This window comes from Callospermophilus lateralis, chromosome 7, assembly GCF_048772815.1.
Source record: "Callospermophilus lateralis isolate mCalLat2 chromosome 7, mCalLat2.hap1, whole genome shotgun sequence".
Classification (NCBI taxonomy): domain Eukaryota; kingdom Metazoa; phylum Chordata; class Mammalia; order Rodentia; family Sciuridae; genus Callospermophilus; species Callospermophilus lateralis.
Genome location: NC_135311.1, coordinates 20561822 through 20580058, shown reverse-complemented (window position 1 = coordinate 20580058; position 18237 = coordinate 20561822). Strand labels below are relative to the sequence as shown.

General features: G+C 43.6%; 1 protein-coding gene across 1 annotated transcript in view; it reads left to right on the top strand.

Moving 5' to 3' along the window:
• Positions 1-516: 516 nt before the first annotated feature.
• The window catches only part of Slc22a15 (solute carrier family 22 member 15), a 70130-nt gene continuing 52409 nt past the window's right edge, over positions 517-18237 (top strand). Inside the window, exons 1-2 of the mRNA XM_076862854.1 lie at positions 517-603; positions 14375-14587. Of these exons, the coding sequence (XP_076718969.1) occupies positions 517-603; positions 14375-14587 (300 nt within the window). The remainder of the gene's footprint in view (positions 604-14374; positions 14588-18237) is intronic.

Here is an 18237-nt window from a genome sequence, read left to right as displayed (position 1 = left end):
GACTATTCTTAGCTCTCCGTGTTGACTTTGCGCCTGCTGCATACTTATATAAGCGAGTGTATCTCAGGGCTCACGATCACTGGCTTACGAATCTGGGCACCTCACCCGGGGCCAGCACAGAGTAGGGAGGGAATTCTACCCGGCCCCGCGCCCTCCCACCCCCGCGCTCGGCTGGTTAGTCCAGGCCCCCGACCGTGGCGGCCCGAGAACCCGGCGGCGGAGCGCACACGATGCCGCCCCTCCCGGAGTTTCTCCATCCCCAAGGGCGCCTCCCGCCGCACCCACTTCCTCTTTCCTCTCGCTGGAGCCGCCGCACGCAGCAGTCGCTCTCAAAAAATTATTTCTGACAGGAAGCCCGGAGGCCCGCGGGGAGGGCAGGCCCCGCATCCCCAGCGCGCGGCGGGGTCCCAGCCCCTGGCGCGCCCCTTGGCGCCCGAAACCGGCCTCCGCGCGCCGCTCCCCGCCGCCTCCGCGGCTCCCCGGGCTCGCGCGGCGCCGGCTCCGGGGCGCCGGGCCATGGAGGTGGAGGAGGCGTTCCAGGCGGTGGGGGAGATGGGCATCTACCAGATGTACTTGTGCTTCCTGCTGGCCGTGCTGCTGCAGGTGAGTCCGCAGCCCCCACCTCTCCCCGAGGCCGGCCCGGAGGCCCGGGCCCCGCGTCCGCTCCCGGCCCCGCCCGGCCCAGGCCCGCGTTCTGCTCCCCGCCCGGGTGGAGCGCGCGCTGGGGCGGGGCAGGGCGCGGCGGCCTGGGTCCCGCGACTTCACGGTCGCCTGCCGGCCGCAGAGCCTCGCGGGCTCGACTCTGGCTTCCCTCCCCGCCACCTGGGGCGGTGGCTGGAGGGCTTAGGGGAGGCCCTTGAAGCCCCCCGGCGCTGGTTAGTGAGGGAAGCCAAATACCATTACCTTCTGAAACAGGCTGCAGAAATGCAAGGGAGATGTTCCTGTGACCTGTGGCGCTGTCCCCTTGGCATCTAGGACACAGAGAAGGCTCTGATGACAAACACACTAAAGGCTGGATCTAGGGTGGCCTCCTTCAGCTCCGGGCATCTACTTACCAGCCTTTTCTGGGTTTCAGGGGGCTTCCTATTCCAGGGGCTTCAATGCATAGGGTTTATTTCTAAGTTCTGCTGGATCATTCAGCCCTAAGGCCAGCCTTGGGTTGAGAATTTTATAAGCCAAATACTTCCATCTGCAATATGTGGTTACCAGATGGAATCCCTTCTTTATTGTATAGAATTCTCAGAACCTGCTTGCACATCCCAGCTTAAAAATGTGGATTCCATATGCTTAAAAGATCACCACACATTAGCTTCCAGGCAGGCGCTTACTCCTCTCTCGCCAACTTAAAGGGCCCATTTGACTTCAGTTGCTTCTTCCAATATTCTAAAGGCATTTCATTCAGATTCCTCTATTAGTACCTACTAGAGCCAGCCACTTACTTACTCATTCTTGCAGTCAGAACATTGAACCGTGTGCCTTGCAGGTTCTGAGCACAGGAACACAATGCTGAACAAATCAAGGTCCCTGCCTGCAGGAGGTTGGCTTTCCAGTGGTGGTGGGGTGTGGCAGGCTGACAGTTAAAAAGCAACTAGTTAACACGTGTTGGTAGTTATTCTGCAGGAAGTACAGGCTGATCATGGGTATAACCTCTGGTCCACAAGTTGCTTAAGACTCACCTAAGGCAGTGGCGCAACAGGAACATGGGAGGAGGTAAAAGTTGACTTTTCATTCTCTTTTTCCATTAAAATGTTCAAAAGTTCAGTTGATTTCAACACTAGCAGGGGGAAAAATGGTTCCAATGATGGACTGAGTGGTGGAGACAGTTCTTTCTTGTAGTAGAACAAGTTTTCAGCTCACAAATATATGGCATTCAGAAGTTCTTTTAAACTTGTTTTAGGTTTTTAATACACTTTTTCTTTGGAGGAAATATATTTATGCTGAATCATGAGAGTAAATAATACAGAGAAAATAAAATCACAACCATGATATTTGATCTTAGTTTACAAAAAAATTTTTTGAGAATATTCTTGTTCTAACCAAAAATTCCGGGAACATATTTCTTCTCTGAGCAATCCCACCTCCCTATCCCTACCTTCCACTTCCTGTGTTATCCTCTTCTTACCAAGCTAGCCAGGTATCCACTGACTTAGAATAAGCTTGTCTTGAGTGGTATTGTACTGAAAAGGTGAGGATTCTGGGTCAGGACTTGTTGAGTTTCTCTTATTTACTTTTATTTATGGTTGACCTACTTTGTTGAAGTTTGCTACCAAAAAGTTCCAAGCCCGTGGCCATGATGGTTCACTAACCCTTGGCTGACATAAGATCAGTGTTTGCCACACAGGGATCAGGTCCTGGAGTGTTGTTGGCAATAAGTGACTGTTTATCTTGTAGGTGTGGGCTGGGCGGGCACCTGGGAGGGACACCTGTGCCACTGGAGGAGTTCAGGCAGGAGTGAATCCTTCACAGTCCCCACATGATTGTGAGGACTTAACTTCCTGGTTGACATGCATGATCCAAGTGGCCATAGGTCCACCGAAAACAGTCCTGGATATGAGAAGGGATTTCCCCGAACACCTCTCTACGGAGACTGTGGCTGGAGATTTTGGGGGATAGAGGAGTTGGCCTGTAAAGTGGGAGTGCTGGGAGACCTGTGACACCGTTGTATCATGGATGAATTCATCTTTCTGGTGGGGATGGGGAAATGTTCCCCCACAGAGGAAAAGTAAGAAACCCTTTTCACAGAATTGCCTTAAATGGAAGGAAATTGATGTTTGTCTGTTTTTAACACCAAAGGACCTTTCTTACCATGGAGCAGGGAAGGTGCAGATCTTCGGAACAGAAGCTCTGATAGAGCACAGGACCATCACTTCAGACTTTTCGCATCTGCGATTTGATAATGACCAACCACAGCCAGGACACACAACACCAGAGGGACAGAGATGGACACTTTATGGCCTTTTTATGTTTTCATCCTTGGGGAGCATTGTTTTTATTTTTAATTTTTTTTTTAACTCCCTTTGCTTCAAATACATCAAGTTCAGACTAAGAGAGCAAAACCACATACCACAGCAACTCTGAAGGTCCCAGGTTAACGGCTTTCTTGAATTACCAAGAGCATTGTGTATATTATCAAAAGCAGCCATACTCTCCAGTTTCCTTTGCTAAGAGACTTCCCTTCACCCCTTGCAAACACAGTCAGTGGTCAGCTCTCAGACACATAAAGAATAGATGAAGGTTTTGTCAATTTCTCTTTGGCACGATTAGATGCAGATGCCTTCATGACACACGTACCTGGTTTGAAAGTACATGAAGAAATATGAAAAAGATTGTCTTATATAAAAGTAGTCGACTTATGAATAAGCAATAAGATTTACAATTTTAACAGAAAAATTCTTACTATCAAAATATACTTGCCTTCCCTAGGGGAAGAGTTATTTTTGGTATTCAAATATGAATAATTCTGTTTAGTTTATGCTGTTCTCTTTTCCAAGGTGTGTTAGAGCTGTTGCCATCATCACCGTGCAGTATTTGCGTTTGTGTGTGCGCATTTGCCACGCTGTCTGGAGCAGGCAGGAGGCAGTAAAATTCTTCTTTTTTTCTTCTCTTAGACATAAAACAAAAATGGATCCTGCTTCTTTGTTCTAAGCCAGAGGCTCCAGCCCCTTCATTTTCCTTAGGATCATGAATCTTAGGTTGTAGTATAATTTGCACAAAATCGGAACTGTCCATTAACAAACAGCAACATGTACTCTGTAACATGCATTAGTTTCAATAGCCAAATTGTGATGCTGGGCTGTGAACCTTGTCTTGAGATACGGTATTCTGATGGGCATGAATGCATTGATTTTTAATGTAAACCCTTAAAACTCTCAACCTTATTTTTCAAACCCTAGCGCTACCAAGGCATTAATGGTGCTCTGCAATAAATATACTTTTTATGGCATTTTAGGAAGTGAAATGAGTGAATAGGTATTTTTCAGGAGAGGAACCTACCTAGTCAACACACGAAAAGATGTTTACCTTCAGTGGTCCTCCAGGACGGGTGTATTGAATGACTATGACATACCATTTCACACTTATTATATTAGCAAACACTAAAAAGTCCATCTGTGTGATGAAAATGAGCAGAAATAGGAACTACCTAGTTTAGAGAACAATATGGCACCATCTAGTAAAATGAAAACCCGGTGTTCGCACCAGGGGCATGCCAGTAGTGTGTCTTGAACATGCATATAAGAGTTTATTACTTCATTGTTTTTATTTTTATTTTTTTGCCGTGATGGGGATTGAACCCAAGGCTTCACATATTACCACTGAGCGACACCCCCTGCCCAGGATTTTTTTTTTTTTTAAATTGAGGTGAAATTCATATAACTTAAAATGAACCATTTAAGAAAAATTGACCATCTTAAAGTTAACAATCCAGAGACTTTTAGTGCTTTCACTGTGTTGTAAAACTATCACCTCTACTTAACACAACATGTGACCACTCTAAAAGAGACTCCTCAACTCATCGGACTGTTAGTCCCCATTTCTCCTCCCCCAGCCCCTTGCAACCACTTTTTTTTTGTCTCCATTGAATCTGCTTTTTTGTCTCTATGGATTTATCTATGTCGCATATTTAATATTAATGGAATCATACAGTTATGACCTTTTTTAACCTGACTTCTTCTGCCCAGCATAATGTTTTCAAGGTTCATTCACATTACAGCATGTATCAGTATTTCATTCCTTTTTTATGGTCAAATAATATTCTTATATCGACGTGTACTACAGTTGTTTATCCACTCACCCATTGGTGGACATCGTTTTTTAATAATAAAACCCAAGAAATACTTTCAAAGAGATGTTAAGGTGTGGTTTAAATTTGTTAGACCATAACAACTAAAATGAAAGAACTAGATATTTATGTAACTCTACAGATGAAAACAATGTTGAGTGCAAAAAAAAGGCAGAGATAAATACAATATAAATTTTAATGTTATTAATATATAAAATATTTTTAACATAAAATTTAAAGCACATGAAACAATACCATATATGGCTTATGAATGTATAGAAACCATTTAGACCAAATCATGTGATTGGTTGCCTCTTAGGAAGGAAAAGAAGGTGTGGAATTTGGGTGGGGTATGAAGGAAGACTTCATCTGGATTTGTAATATTGCATTTAAAAAAAAAATCTGAAGAATATATGATGAAGTTTTATCCTTCGTTTGTTGTCATGGTGGGTTTGTGAGTCTTGTTTTGTTCATTTTGCTATGTAAAGAAAAGAAGTTATACAGAAGTGGGAGAGAATGCTCCAGTTTTCTGGGTGAATATAGTGTTTATTCCTTTGTGTTGATATCCTTTAAGTCTTTTTCTATAGTGAGTTGTCTTTTAACACAGGAGGATAGGATGGAGTGAGTTTTGTGCAAGGTGCTTTATTAAACTTTGTGTTGAACACTGTCACAACTCACCTTCCCTTCCTTTGTCACTGTGTCCTTCCCTCCACAGGACATTCCTAGGTAGACCACATTCTTGATGAGATATGATTGAGATGATCACTAGTTCTTCTAAATTCAGTGCCGTACCCCAGCGACGGAGTTCATGCCATAAACAAGTGAAGATCTTATTTATGACAGTCATTGAGACCAGCCTTCGGCACCACCAGGGTTCAGCCGTGGTGGGAACCTGGGGCATTAGTAAGAGCTTATTCGTGGTGACTCCAGCGCATGTTGGAACTTACCAGGGTTCCCTGCTAGGTTGAGCAAGTTTTATGCGGCTCCTACCCTCACAGTTTTCTTTTGATCCTTAGACAGTGACCCGGAGCTTGGATCCCTTGAGAGTTTATGATGAGTTGGGGAATGTTTGCCTGCTGTTCCTTCCACCAGTTCAGGTGGGTGGGGCCACGCTGCCCCCCTGAGACTCCTAGGAAAAGTTGTCTTTAGGTAGGCACTGCCCCCTGGTGTAAAGCAGATGAAGCTGCACATCTGTCAGACATTTCCTTCCAGGGAGGCTATGGAGATGCAGGAGGCCTCCAGTAGATGTAGAGGGCTCCTTGGGTTCAGAATATTTCAAAACATGGGGCTATGCTTTGAAAATCAGATAGTCTTATTCTTTTGAAGCACCCAGACCCCCAGTCGCATGCCCGGCAAGGCCCCCCCATGGCTCTCTGACATGTACCTAGAAAAAGAAGGTATTGCCTTCCAAGTTAGCCTGAAAGAAGACTTAAAAATATGAAAACAGCCATGTGAATAGGGCAGAAAGAACACTGGACTTGCATGCTGTGCCACTGTGCTGCAAGGGGGCTGGTGACCTTGGGCAAAGGACCCCTCCATCAACTGTACTCTTGGAAATGGCTGGGCCATGAAAGTTTAGTTTGTTTTGTGGGTTTAAGATTTCTTAAAGTTGTTTGGTACCCTGTAACTAATTGGCCTGGAGCTTGGTCCCTCATGGTAGTTAGAGGCTGCCTTAGAAGAAAGAGGTCATCAAATCCAAAGACATATATAGGTTGGCAGCATCCCCTCTGACTTCTTTGCCCTAACACTCAAACAAACAAGTGCCTTCATTCTTGGGAATCCTACAGTACTCCACAAGCAGTATATGGAATTATAGACTTAATGGAAAACAGAAAAGAAAAGAGAAAAGGATCACCAGAATTTTGTGCCACCTGGAGGTAAAACATGCTCACCTTTTTGGTGTATAGCTTTCCAGACTTTCTATCATATAAATATGCACACTTGTCTCTTTTTTGCAGAAATGTGTATTAACACGCAATTTTGTGTCTCAGCCACATTTCACATGCCTTGCTGAGCTCATGAATGAACACCCTTGTATTTTTTTAAAGGCTATATATAGCGTATTATTATTCTTTGATGGCACAGGTTGTCCCTCTTTTTCTCATTTCAGAATCCCACGCGGCCCATGGTGTTGGGCCATTGTTTTGTTCTGGATTCACTTCTTACCTGTGGATAGATTACTGCTGTTTTTAAGTCCAAATTTCCAGTCCTCTCATTCCCCCGATGAGCATTGTTCCCACATCATGAATAAACATAGAGGTCATTTGGTATAAACTCTCTAAATTCTTTGCTTCAGAATTTATTTTTATCCTCACCTAGCATGTTTCTCCACAGAGAGGTTCCTTCCCTGTCAAAGTCAGCGTCCAAGAGGAAGACGTATTTCTGCCCTCTTTTCAGTGATACTGTCTCACCTTTGTTCTTGGTTCCAGGTTACTCCCTCTGCTATTTCTAATCCCATCTCTAGCTGCATTCTCTTGATGTCCTAAAGAATAGCCTGTGCGCTAGAGTTGGAGGTATATGGATATTGTATTAAGTAGCATTAACCTATCATGTGAAAGGGTGATTTCTTTTCCACTTCTTCAGTCCTTCCTGTTTATTGAAGGGGAAAATCTCATTTGGCACTAGCACTTCTCAAAACATTCGCAGATATTTCTATGTTAACAAAGGGAATAAGCTAGAATGGAAGAATTAACGGAGGTTCAGACTTTGGCAGAAAACATGACCTAATACCATCATTCTGTTTCATCCTAGTTGTTATTCATTTTTAAACCAGGAAACATTTCAAATGGAAAAATACAGAGATTAATGTCACACACACACACACACACACACACACACGCATCTACTTCCAGGTTTAGTAAATGCAAATATTTTACCATATATGTTTAGGGTTGTAGGAGTCATAGCTCAACCAGAGAGGCAAGGAGCAGAACCCTAGAATGGAGGGGTGTGTGTGTGTGTGTGTGTGGGTGTGTGTGTGTGTGTGTAAGAGAGACAGAGAGAGAGAGAGAGAGAGGTTATGTATATACTGATGAGTGATATATTATGGAAGTTTGACCTTACGCTCTTGTGGCAGCTGGTTGAGCAGCTCCTTTAAGGCTGTGGTCTCAGCATGTGATATCGGAGCAGGACGCCTGCAGGGCAGATCCTGGGAGGGAAGATATGATCTGGAGTCCATCAGAATTGACTGGCATTGGTGCCATTCTCACTGCCTCCAACCTGGATGGAGTGAATGCCTTTTAGACATACCTGGCCCAGGAGTCAGAGAGGCTAAAGGAGGACACAGAAGAAGGGGGAGGAGTTGCAGGACCAGCTTCCATGCCACACCAGCTGGGTGAGCCAGCCAATGAATGACAGAGTATGGGAGGTATGAAAGCACCTGTCCCGACCTTCTGAGCATGTAAACCAAGAATAACTGCTCCTTCGATTTCACATCCATCTTGCCTGCAGATATCTCTTACGGCCCACCTTAGATGAAAACATTCTAGCCAGTATGTGGCTTTTTAACCTTGTGTTTATTGTTGATAGTTCCATCTGACAAGTGATATCTGTATTGACATCAAATCTTATTCTTATGTTAATTTACTTAAGTTAAAAACTCTGAATGATTTGCAAGAAGACTAGTGGGCTGGGGGCAGGGCTCAGGGGCAGAGGGCTTGCCTAGCATTGTGAGGTGCTGGGTTCAGGCCTCAGCACTGCAGAGCAAACAAAAAGACGACTAGGTAAATAATATCACCAAGAAGATGGACATCTCAGTCTCTCATAAAGATACTTGAATAGCTGAATTTTGGAAAAAGCTGAGCTGGCCCTGTCATGTTGCATAAAACCCTAAATATGTGTTCTTTACTCTCCTGACTCTGATTAGGTAGTTGCTCTTGTTGAGGAATTCCGTCCCCTGAGTTCTGTTTTAATTAATTCCCCAGCAGTCTTCACTACCTTACTCAAGTGCTACATTCACAACTTTCCTCTCCTTCTCATGGGTAGAATTCACATCTCCTTTTTCTGTCCTCTCTTGAACTTTATTTCTACGGTGGCTCACTGGGCTCCCATCACAATCTGCCCTGTGCTTACAACTTTGGATGTATTTGCTATCTTCACTTGAATGTGTGTGCCTCGAAGGAAGGGACTGCTTCCAATCCTTGTTGGTTATCATCTGAGGTGCATCATACAATGTGTTCCAAAGTGTTGGCACTTGCTAAAATCAAAAGATTTCAATTAAAATTAAATAACAGAAGGAGGGCCAGGTGCGGTGATGCACACCTGTAATCCCAGTGACTCAGGAGGCTGAGACTGGAGGATTGCGAGTTCAAAGCCAGCCTCAGCAACTTAGCATGTCCCTAAGCAACTCAGTGAGACCCTGTCTCCAATAAAATACAAAAAAAAAAAAAAAAAAAAGTCTGGGGATATGGCTCAGTGGTTAAGTGCCCCTGAATTCAATCCCCAGTACCAATAATAATAATAACAGAAGGGAGGTGGTCAGGTGGTGATAGTCCCATTTTACTTGAGAGAAACAGATGTATATAAAATAATTTGTCCAGTCTTAGTTAGTGGTGGGAACAAAAACTAGGTTCCAGAACTACTGGTTTTCAATGCACGATTTTTGTTCCAGCATTCTATGAGGGGTTGGTTTAAAAAATACATATGATAGGCTGTTATATATGATTGGTGTGTTGGGTGTTTGGAATGGATAAAGAAGAATGTTAAGGGTTGTTTTTTTTTTCCCTAAGGGACATGAAAAGTCATTAGAAAATTAGAATTTGACTCTATCTACACAAATAATGACAGGAAACAATATTTGCCTATTAATTAATCCAACCCACTGATGCTTCAGAAATTAAGAAAGGAGACTGCAGTCTAGAGGGGTTACTGGAGCCTTCAGAAAGACAGTTGAGCTTGAGATGAACTTGGAACCCTGGGTTTAGAGGGTTTGAAATTAGGAAGGTCATTTCAAGTGGAAAAACAACACTGGAAAAGATATAGAAGAGGGACTACCCTATACCCTGGCCACATAGAATGTGGCCCAGACACATTGTTGGATGTGGTTAGAAATGCAGTGTCTCAGACCCTACCCCAGACATAGTGAGTCAGACCCTGCCCGTTAAGTTGAAAAGACTGGCGTATACTATTTGAATCACGCTGTACAATTTCCTGTCAATTAGAGAAGCATCCCATTTGACCCTTAGCAGGGGATAGTTAAAATGAAGGCTTTAGATTAAGAGGTACCATTAGCATCCATTCTTATTCTAAGAAAACCTGAAGTTAGAGAGGTTTGAAGTTGCTCAAGGCTGGCTGGAGCTGAGGTTTAGACTCAGGTATGCAGATTCATAGGCTTTTCACATCTCACAGTGAGTTAAGTCATGTTTGGGGGATTGAGGAGGTCTGTGCAGACAGCTCGAATGTGGATTAATTGGCAGTTGAGCCATAGGAAACTTATCATTTGTCTGTTAATATGCTTTGACCAGAATAGTTTCATGGGGTGTTTCAGGGAAGTTGATTTAGTGGTGTGTTGTGGATGGATTAGAATGGGGTAGAGAGAGTACTCAGAGACACCAGTTATTCGGAGTGTGTAAGTACGTTCCAAATTTTAAACACAAAAAAAATAGGTACTAACAGTTAAGTCAGCCAAGCGGAATTTATCGAATGTCCCCTTTGTGCTGGGCGCTGGGGATGTGGTCCTGCCTTCATGATTAGGGTCTTGATTACGTAATGCTTTTGTGATTGGGTCAGGTGGATAACTGAGAACTAATGGCAGAAAAGACTAATAGTAATGACTACAATAAAGTCATCTTTGATTTTTGTCTCCTTCATTTCCCCTGAAAAAAAAAAAAACGCTCTGGCCTCAAGGTCAGTTAGCTCCCATTCTCATTCTGGTGTTAAACGAGATGGTGAACGATCCCTTAATTGCTCTGTGTCTCATTTTTCCTGCCTACAAAGCAAACGTCATACCTGACCATGACTTTACATCGAAGCCGTTGTGATGAGATGATTTACGGGAGATGCTTCCTCCTTCCTTGGGAAGCATTACAAAAGCTCATAATGGTGATGAAATAAAATTACTTTTCAAACCTTCACTTTTTTGAAACTTTTAAAATTCCAATCCCCTATTGCATTTTAGTCATTTTTCTAATTATAATTACATTGATAGGGAGGGGGGGAAAAATCCAGCCATCTGTGGTACTTGTTCTTCCTTCCCTGGAGGTAGAGCCGAGAAGATGATGATTTATTCGACATGTTGTTAGTCCCACTCGGAAGGAGAATGGATGGTGGTTTCTTATTGTGGCTTTAAGGCCCATCTGCTGTTGGGTGCGATTTCATTAGACAAGAAAATGTGAGTGAATGTGTACATGGTAGTGGTAGAGTAATAGTAGAGAAAAGAATGAGAGAATTGTTGTTGTTGTTGTTGTTGTTCTCTGGGGAAAAGGAGCAGGATGTGTGATTTGCGTGAAATTGTCATAGCAAAATTAAGGAAAAGAACCCCCACGCCCTGTGTGAGGGTGGTGCATCCCCAGGGCTAGTTTAGTGCCAAGCCATCTTTGACTTCCTGTGACCGTATGACCCATGGATACAGAGGCTCTGGTATGAAGGACTTAACATTAGGCTGTTATTGGAGGTTAAGCCTCTCCTCTCTACCCTAATCTCATGGTGCCCCTTGGGTAGGTAGCATTATCATGCAGTCCCTTTCCTGCATGCCTACTCAGTCTCCATTATGACCAGCAAGTCTGAGCATGACATGGATTTCGAACTGTCACTGAGGCAGGCACTGTCTAGAAAGGTTGCAGGTTTCTGACCTTTTTGGTGACAGAAAACTGTGGCCCTGTGTGTTCTGCTGAGGACCTTGGATGTGCGTGTGATACGTATGTGTCTATGTGAGTGCCCCCAAATACACACACTTGTGCATTGTGTGGGCCAGAGAGACACTGAGAGTGGTAGGAGGAGGGCAGAGAGGATGAGATAGGTGGGAAGTGCTTAATCTGCCTGTCGATTGCTAGGAATGAAACTGGGCAATGCTGGTTAATGCAGATAATGCTGATTAATTGGGTTTCACTGTTCCTTTTATTATAATTTTCTTTTTTTTTTTCAGTTTTGGAGATTGAACTCAGGGACACTCTATTACTGAGCCATGTTTGCATCCCTTTTTGTTTTTTATTTTGAGATAGGGTCTCACTAAGTTTCTTAGGTCCTTATTAAATTTCTGAGACTAGCCTCAAACTTGAGGATGAGCTCCTGCCTCATCCTCCTGAGTCACTGGGATTATAGGCGTGCCATGGCGTCCACCTTTCCTACGTTATGACTATAGTTATATGCTAGCACCAATTTTTTTTTTGTTTTGTTTTTTTTGTTTTTGAACTATTTTCTCCAGATGGTGGTGTTTACTAAGAATGGGGCCTTCATAATGAAACATGTCTCCAACTACAGGACCGCCTTTGGAGCATTTTCCCTTCTGCCTAGAACATTCCTTATCCTAGGACAATCCAGATAAAAAATGTGAAGTGCTAACAGATACTCAACAGGAACTTACCCTCCTGGTGGCACGTGGTTAGCATTAGAAAAGTGTGTGTCATTATCACTAGTGTTCTCTCTGGGCCATTTTTTCATTCCCTTGTTAAGTGCGTAGGTCCTGGGTTATTTGTTTTGGAAGCCCAAAAGGTGAATCAGGACGTGAATGTGCAGTGAAGAAAGTGATATGTGCTCTAGAAAAGTCTAGATGGAACTTTGTAGGTGAGCAGGAGAGGACATCTGGAGAGGAAGGCAAGAGGCAAGGGAGGGCGTTATCCGAAGCTGCATCTTGGTGGAGGGGGAAAGTTCAACCATTCAAGTGCCTTCCAGGTGAAGTGAATGGTATGACAAAAACAGAAAAGGGCACGCTCAGAGAGGACACGTGGCTGGTTTGCTTTGCCTGATTGAAGGCTGCACGTCCACCAGCACATGTGTTTTGAGTCATCTCCTCTGTGTTCCTTGCCCTGTGTTTTTCATTTCTTTCTACCCATCAATTAAATTTCAGCAGGTTGTAATTGGGGTGGGTGGGGGGAAGTTACTAGGTGGACGAAAGTGGCTTTGTGATTTTAGCGATTGCAAAATGTGTAATCGATGTGTTTTTGCAATGATGAGGGTCTTTATTTTTATAAGCTGATTGCCTCCTATTCTAAAATGTCCTTAATAGTACACAAATTGGGGCTAGGATGCATGTAAACCTAGGGACATGTTTTCCTTTGCATCTTATAATAAATCACCACATACACCGACTGACTTGGGGCTGCTTTGTGCGTCTCCAGAGGTCCTCACAGTCTACCCACTCAAAATAGATTGGGGCTTCCTTGCACCTTTTCAGCTTTACCAAAGAATTAAAAAAATATATCCATCCTGGATTTTGCATTAGCTTTCTGTTATAACGCCTGCAATGTCATGACTCCTTTTCTCTTCCTTTGCCAGTAATCCTGTCATCTAGTGGTGATAGATTGCTCTCCTTCTGGCTCATTGAGCTGATTGGGGCCACACCGTTCATTTAGCTGATTATGCCCCTACAGAATGGTGTACAAGGGGCCCTGGGATGGAGTTCTCTGCAGACTGGGGAGGAGATGGTTGGGAAGTCTCTCCTGTGTGTGCCTCAGTCAGCTCATCCATCTACTGGGCACAGTACCACATGCCAGAGAGAAATCACATTTCTTCGTGGTTTTTAGACACTTGCTTTATTTAAAGATATTTGAAGACATCAAGTTCAAAGTTAATGGGGATTATTTCTTAAATTAAGATCATCACACTGTGAAGCAGACTGATTATGTTTTCTTAATAAATGTTAAGCTTAAAATAATTGTCCAATAATGAAAGCTAAGACAAATGGAAATCTATAGCATACAAAGGCTCTATAGGACAGCCTGTAAACCCGGTTGTGAGTCACTACAGAGCCTAGCACAATCAATGACAAATGACATGTGTGCCCAGTAAATATTTCTGGGAAGAATGGATAAAATATCTTTTCTTTGGTAGAGAACAATTATGATTAGATTAAGCCAATATTAAATGCAGGTGAAGGTTGTGAAATGAATATCTACACCTGGGATTTTGAAATTCTTTAAATCCTGAGTTGTATGTCGTATCTTCCATTAGTATCTATGGAAGTACACATTATGCTTTGCTTTAATAAAGCAATACTATATATGCTGTTTTCTGAGACGTGCAACTGTGCCACTGGGTCTTCTTTAGATCATGAGTCCACGGCCCGGTGCCTGGTTATCTGAGCAGCAGATACAGTGTTGGAGAGGAAGTAGCAGGGATGTTGGGCTTTTAAGTCAGAGCCCCTAAAGTCGGACCATATCAACAGAGTCCTCAGCATCAGCTCTGTCTCAGAATAGATAGGAAAACAGCCTGAAGAAGCATAAAGTGCTCTGTAAGTGGGCTGCTGTTGGCCTTGTTCCTCGCAGAGCACGAAGCTCCCTTTTCACACGATTCTCCTTGGTTTCTGATGTGGCCCATTTCTGATGTGGCTCCTAAGAACACAAAAGCAAGAAACAGATCCTTCAGGGTTTGCAGGCACCCTGAGTTCTCCACCTACATGGGAAATCAACAGCGTCTGCTTTTGTGTGTTTGCTCTTTCAGCTGTACGTGGCCACGGAGGCCATCCTCATTGCGCTGATCGGGGCCACACCGTCGTACCACTGGGACCTGGCGGGGCTCCTGCCCAACCAGAGCCACGGCAACCACTCAGCCGGCAAAGACGAGGCCTTCGGGGAATGGCTTCTGACCGCCAACGGCAGCGAGATCCACAAGCACGTGCATTTTAGCAGCAGCTTCACCTCCATCGCCTCTGAGGTAACCTCAGGCCACGCCGGTCGCTAAGGGAATGCCCTTGCTCCTCGGAGGGGACCACTCTTTCTTGTCTCGTTGGTTTCAATCTGAGCCACCTTCTTCAAGTAACTTTCTCATAAATGAAAGATGTAAGGTTTTAACGTTTCAAAGGAGAATATACTATAAAAACACATTCTTTTTCCTTCTCCCTACACTTGGGAGAAGTGTGCATCTCACCAAAATTAGATGGAATAAAATAGAAGCTCCAAAAGAGCTCATTTCAGTCATGGCGTCCTATTCAAAAGTGAATCAAAACTTTCACCTCTCTTTTCCACCTGTGCAAATGTTAGTAAAGTGAAGAAAGAGAAAGGCACTGGCCCATCTGGAGCATCCTGCTTTCTTTCATTTTTTTCAGCCAGTCCTGTGGGTAGGTTCAAGGGGCACCCTGAACGTGCATTTTGCAATAGAGATGGTGCTACCAGGGCAGGCAGGAAGCCCTACTGTGAAGGGAGCTTTGCTAGCCAAGGGGAAGGCTCTGCCCCTGAGCCAACCAGAGAGAAACTGAGGGCAGACAATCTGGAGAGGAGAAACTCTGGGATGGAAGGGGCCGGAAGCACAGGCACTGGTTTAAAACTGTTGAAATGCTCCTGTCTTCTTTGCCTGCTCCACATAAGCTGTCCATATGCCTGTGGCTGCCTGCTCTTAGGCACGGAGTCTGACACGTGCCTTGCTGTCATCACCGGTCCAGGCCTGGAACCGCCCCACCATGACCCCAGCCACCCTTTCCTATTGTTGGAATTTTTGATTACCATCTGTTAGGGGATGGGGCTTAGTAAAAAGAGACAGCCCGAGGGTGGTGTCTGCTTGGCCTGTCCTTAGGAGTCCCCCAGGAGAAGGGATAATTTCTAGATTAACTTCTCCAGCTACCGTAAAGCAGCATTTTCAACAAGAACCTGGCCATGTCAATGCTCACTCAGAAACCTCCAGCGATTCTCCCACTGCGCACAGCACAGAAAGACCCTGAGGCCCGTCCCACCTCACAGGTGGGTCAGGGTGGACTTTTCCACCTCCACTCTGTGCATCAGCCCTGCCCATCCTTTTCCTGGGAATTTTTACTGTGCCCCCCGCATGCCCTGGGCCTCCAGCCTGAACCTGTTACCTGGGGCATGAATGCCATGACCACTCACCCTCGCCTCTACCCAGAGGTCCCAATCTGCCACCGAAGGGCCCCCTTTCATTGTCACCTTCTCTGGAAGTCTTCCCAGACCCACTTCCCAGAAAGAAGCACTCTCCTGTTTGTGCTCTAGTAACATTTTGAGAGTAATATGTCACCGACTCTTATTTTTGGTTCAATTCTTTATTTTTTAAAAGGTCTTTGAAGTCAGAAATTATGTTTTGGTCATCTTCGAATCCCTCCCCCCACCCCTGGGCTACTCACAACAGCAATAACCATGACCACCACTAATCTATTTAAATAACTAAAAGCATGGCAGAAGGGTGCTGTCTGCTAGGCATTGTGTTGTTCACAGCCCTTATCCTACTTAATTCTCACAATAATTATGCAGTAGGCATTATTTTCTCCATTTTACAGCTTAAGAGGTTTGAGACTCTGGGAGGTCAGGGTTAGCTAATAAGGGCAACGCTGGTGTTTGAACCCGAATTCATCTTAACTCAGAAGCCTGTGCTCTTCATTACTGTACTTTCAAGAAACTTATCCCATCCAAATTGTATTCACATTTCTTTTTTTTTTTTTTTTTGAGTTTTTTAATATTTATTTTTTAGTTCTCGGCGGACACCACATCTTTGTTTGTATGTGGTTCTGAGGATCGAACCCGGGCCACACGCATGCCAGGCGAGCGTGCTACCACTTGAGCCACATCCCCAGCCCTGTATTCACAGTTCTTAGGTTCTTTTTTGATAGCTAACAGTAGCCAAATAATTTTTTTTCAATCTTTAATTTTCAACTGATAGGAATTTCAGGAATACTGTGACTACCCTTATATTCTTTCATTTCTCTGTGAATATTTTGCTTTGATAGCATTGTTTTTCTCTAAGCCATTTTAAAGTTGCATATATCAGTCTTCTTTTGCACTCCAATACTTCATCGTGTGTTTCCTAAAAATAAGGAAATACAAGAATGCCACAGTACAGTTTACCAATTAATTAAGTTTAAGTTTTCCTTAAACTGTTGTCAATTTTGATTTACCACCAACATCCAATTATTGTCGCTTGATCCAGTATTGTCTTTGATTGATTTTTTTGTTTCCTAAATGTATTGAATCTGGTTCAGGATCATGTATTACATTTAGTTGTTATAGCTCTTTAATGTATATATGTACGTGTGTGTATGTCTGTGTGTGTCTGTGTGTGTGGTACCACACACACACAGACACACACACTCTCACATACCCCCAGTCCTGGGGATTAAATCCAGCACCTTATGCATGCTAGACAAGTGCTCTGTCAGTGAGCTACATCCCTGCCCTGTTTATTTTTTATTTTGAGATATGTTCTCTTTAAGTGCAAGCTGGTCTCAATCTTGTGATCCTCCGGCCTCAACTGAGTGGCTAGGATTACAAGCAAGCCTCTTTGTGCCCAGTTTATGATTTTGGTATTTTTAAAGAATCCATACCCCTTTCCTGTTTAAAAATAGCAATTTTTTGTGGGGGAGAGGAGGGTCTATCTGATGATGGCTCATTCTGGTTGGTTATGCATCCCTGGTCAGAATAGTCTGTAAGTAACATTGTGTCCTTCTCAGGTGTCACATCTGGAGACACACAATATCCATCTGCCCCTTTTTGGTGATGTTAATTTGGATTATCCATTCTGGGTGTCAGCTGAGTTCTCCCTTATATAGTTATATATTGTTTCATTTCAAGGAATAAGAATCACTTTTAGATTATGTAAATTTGCTGTTCTTTATCAGATCTTAGTGTCTATTGATGAATCTTGTGTGAACCAACCTAGACAACGATGGTGGCAAAGTGATATTTATCAACCCAGCCCTTCCCACCCACTACTAGTCGGCATCCTGCTTTGTGCTGTAAGCAAGAGCCCTTTCTTTCTCCCTAGTGTGTGTCTGTTGGCCTATATGTCTATCTGTCATGAGTGTGTACTCAGAGATGCCTGTTCTTTTTAATGATTTATAATTTATTATAACCCTTAATTATTTTGCTGCTCAGATTATCCCCAGTTTACCAGTGGGAACTTCTTGAAGCTGGCTTTTGTGTCCTTTTTACAATTTTTAATTAAAATTTTTATTTTGAAATAATTATAGATTTACATGCAGTTGCAGGAAATAATACAGAGAAACTCTGTGTACATTTCCCTAGCTTCCCCAGCGGTAACATCTTTCCAATAATATCACAGCTCAGATGCTGACATCGATACAGCTAAAGCACCAACATTTCCATCACCACAGGGACCCCTCTAGTTGGCCTTGTGGAGTCATACCATCCCTCACCCTTTTCCTAACTCCCAATCTGTTCTCTTAAACCATACTTTTGTCATTTGAAGAATGGTTTGGAAAATGGGACTACATTCTTGGATCCTTTCTGGATTGGCTTTTTTTTTTAACTCAGTATAATTCTCAGCAGATACATCCAGATTTAGTAATATTATTTAGTTACTTAACAAGGCTTGGACGAGGGTAGATTGATTTTTGATTTATTTAT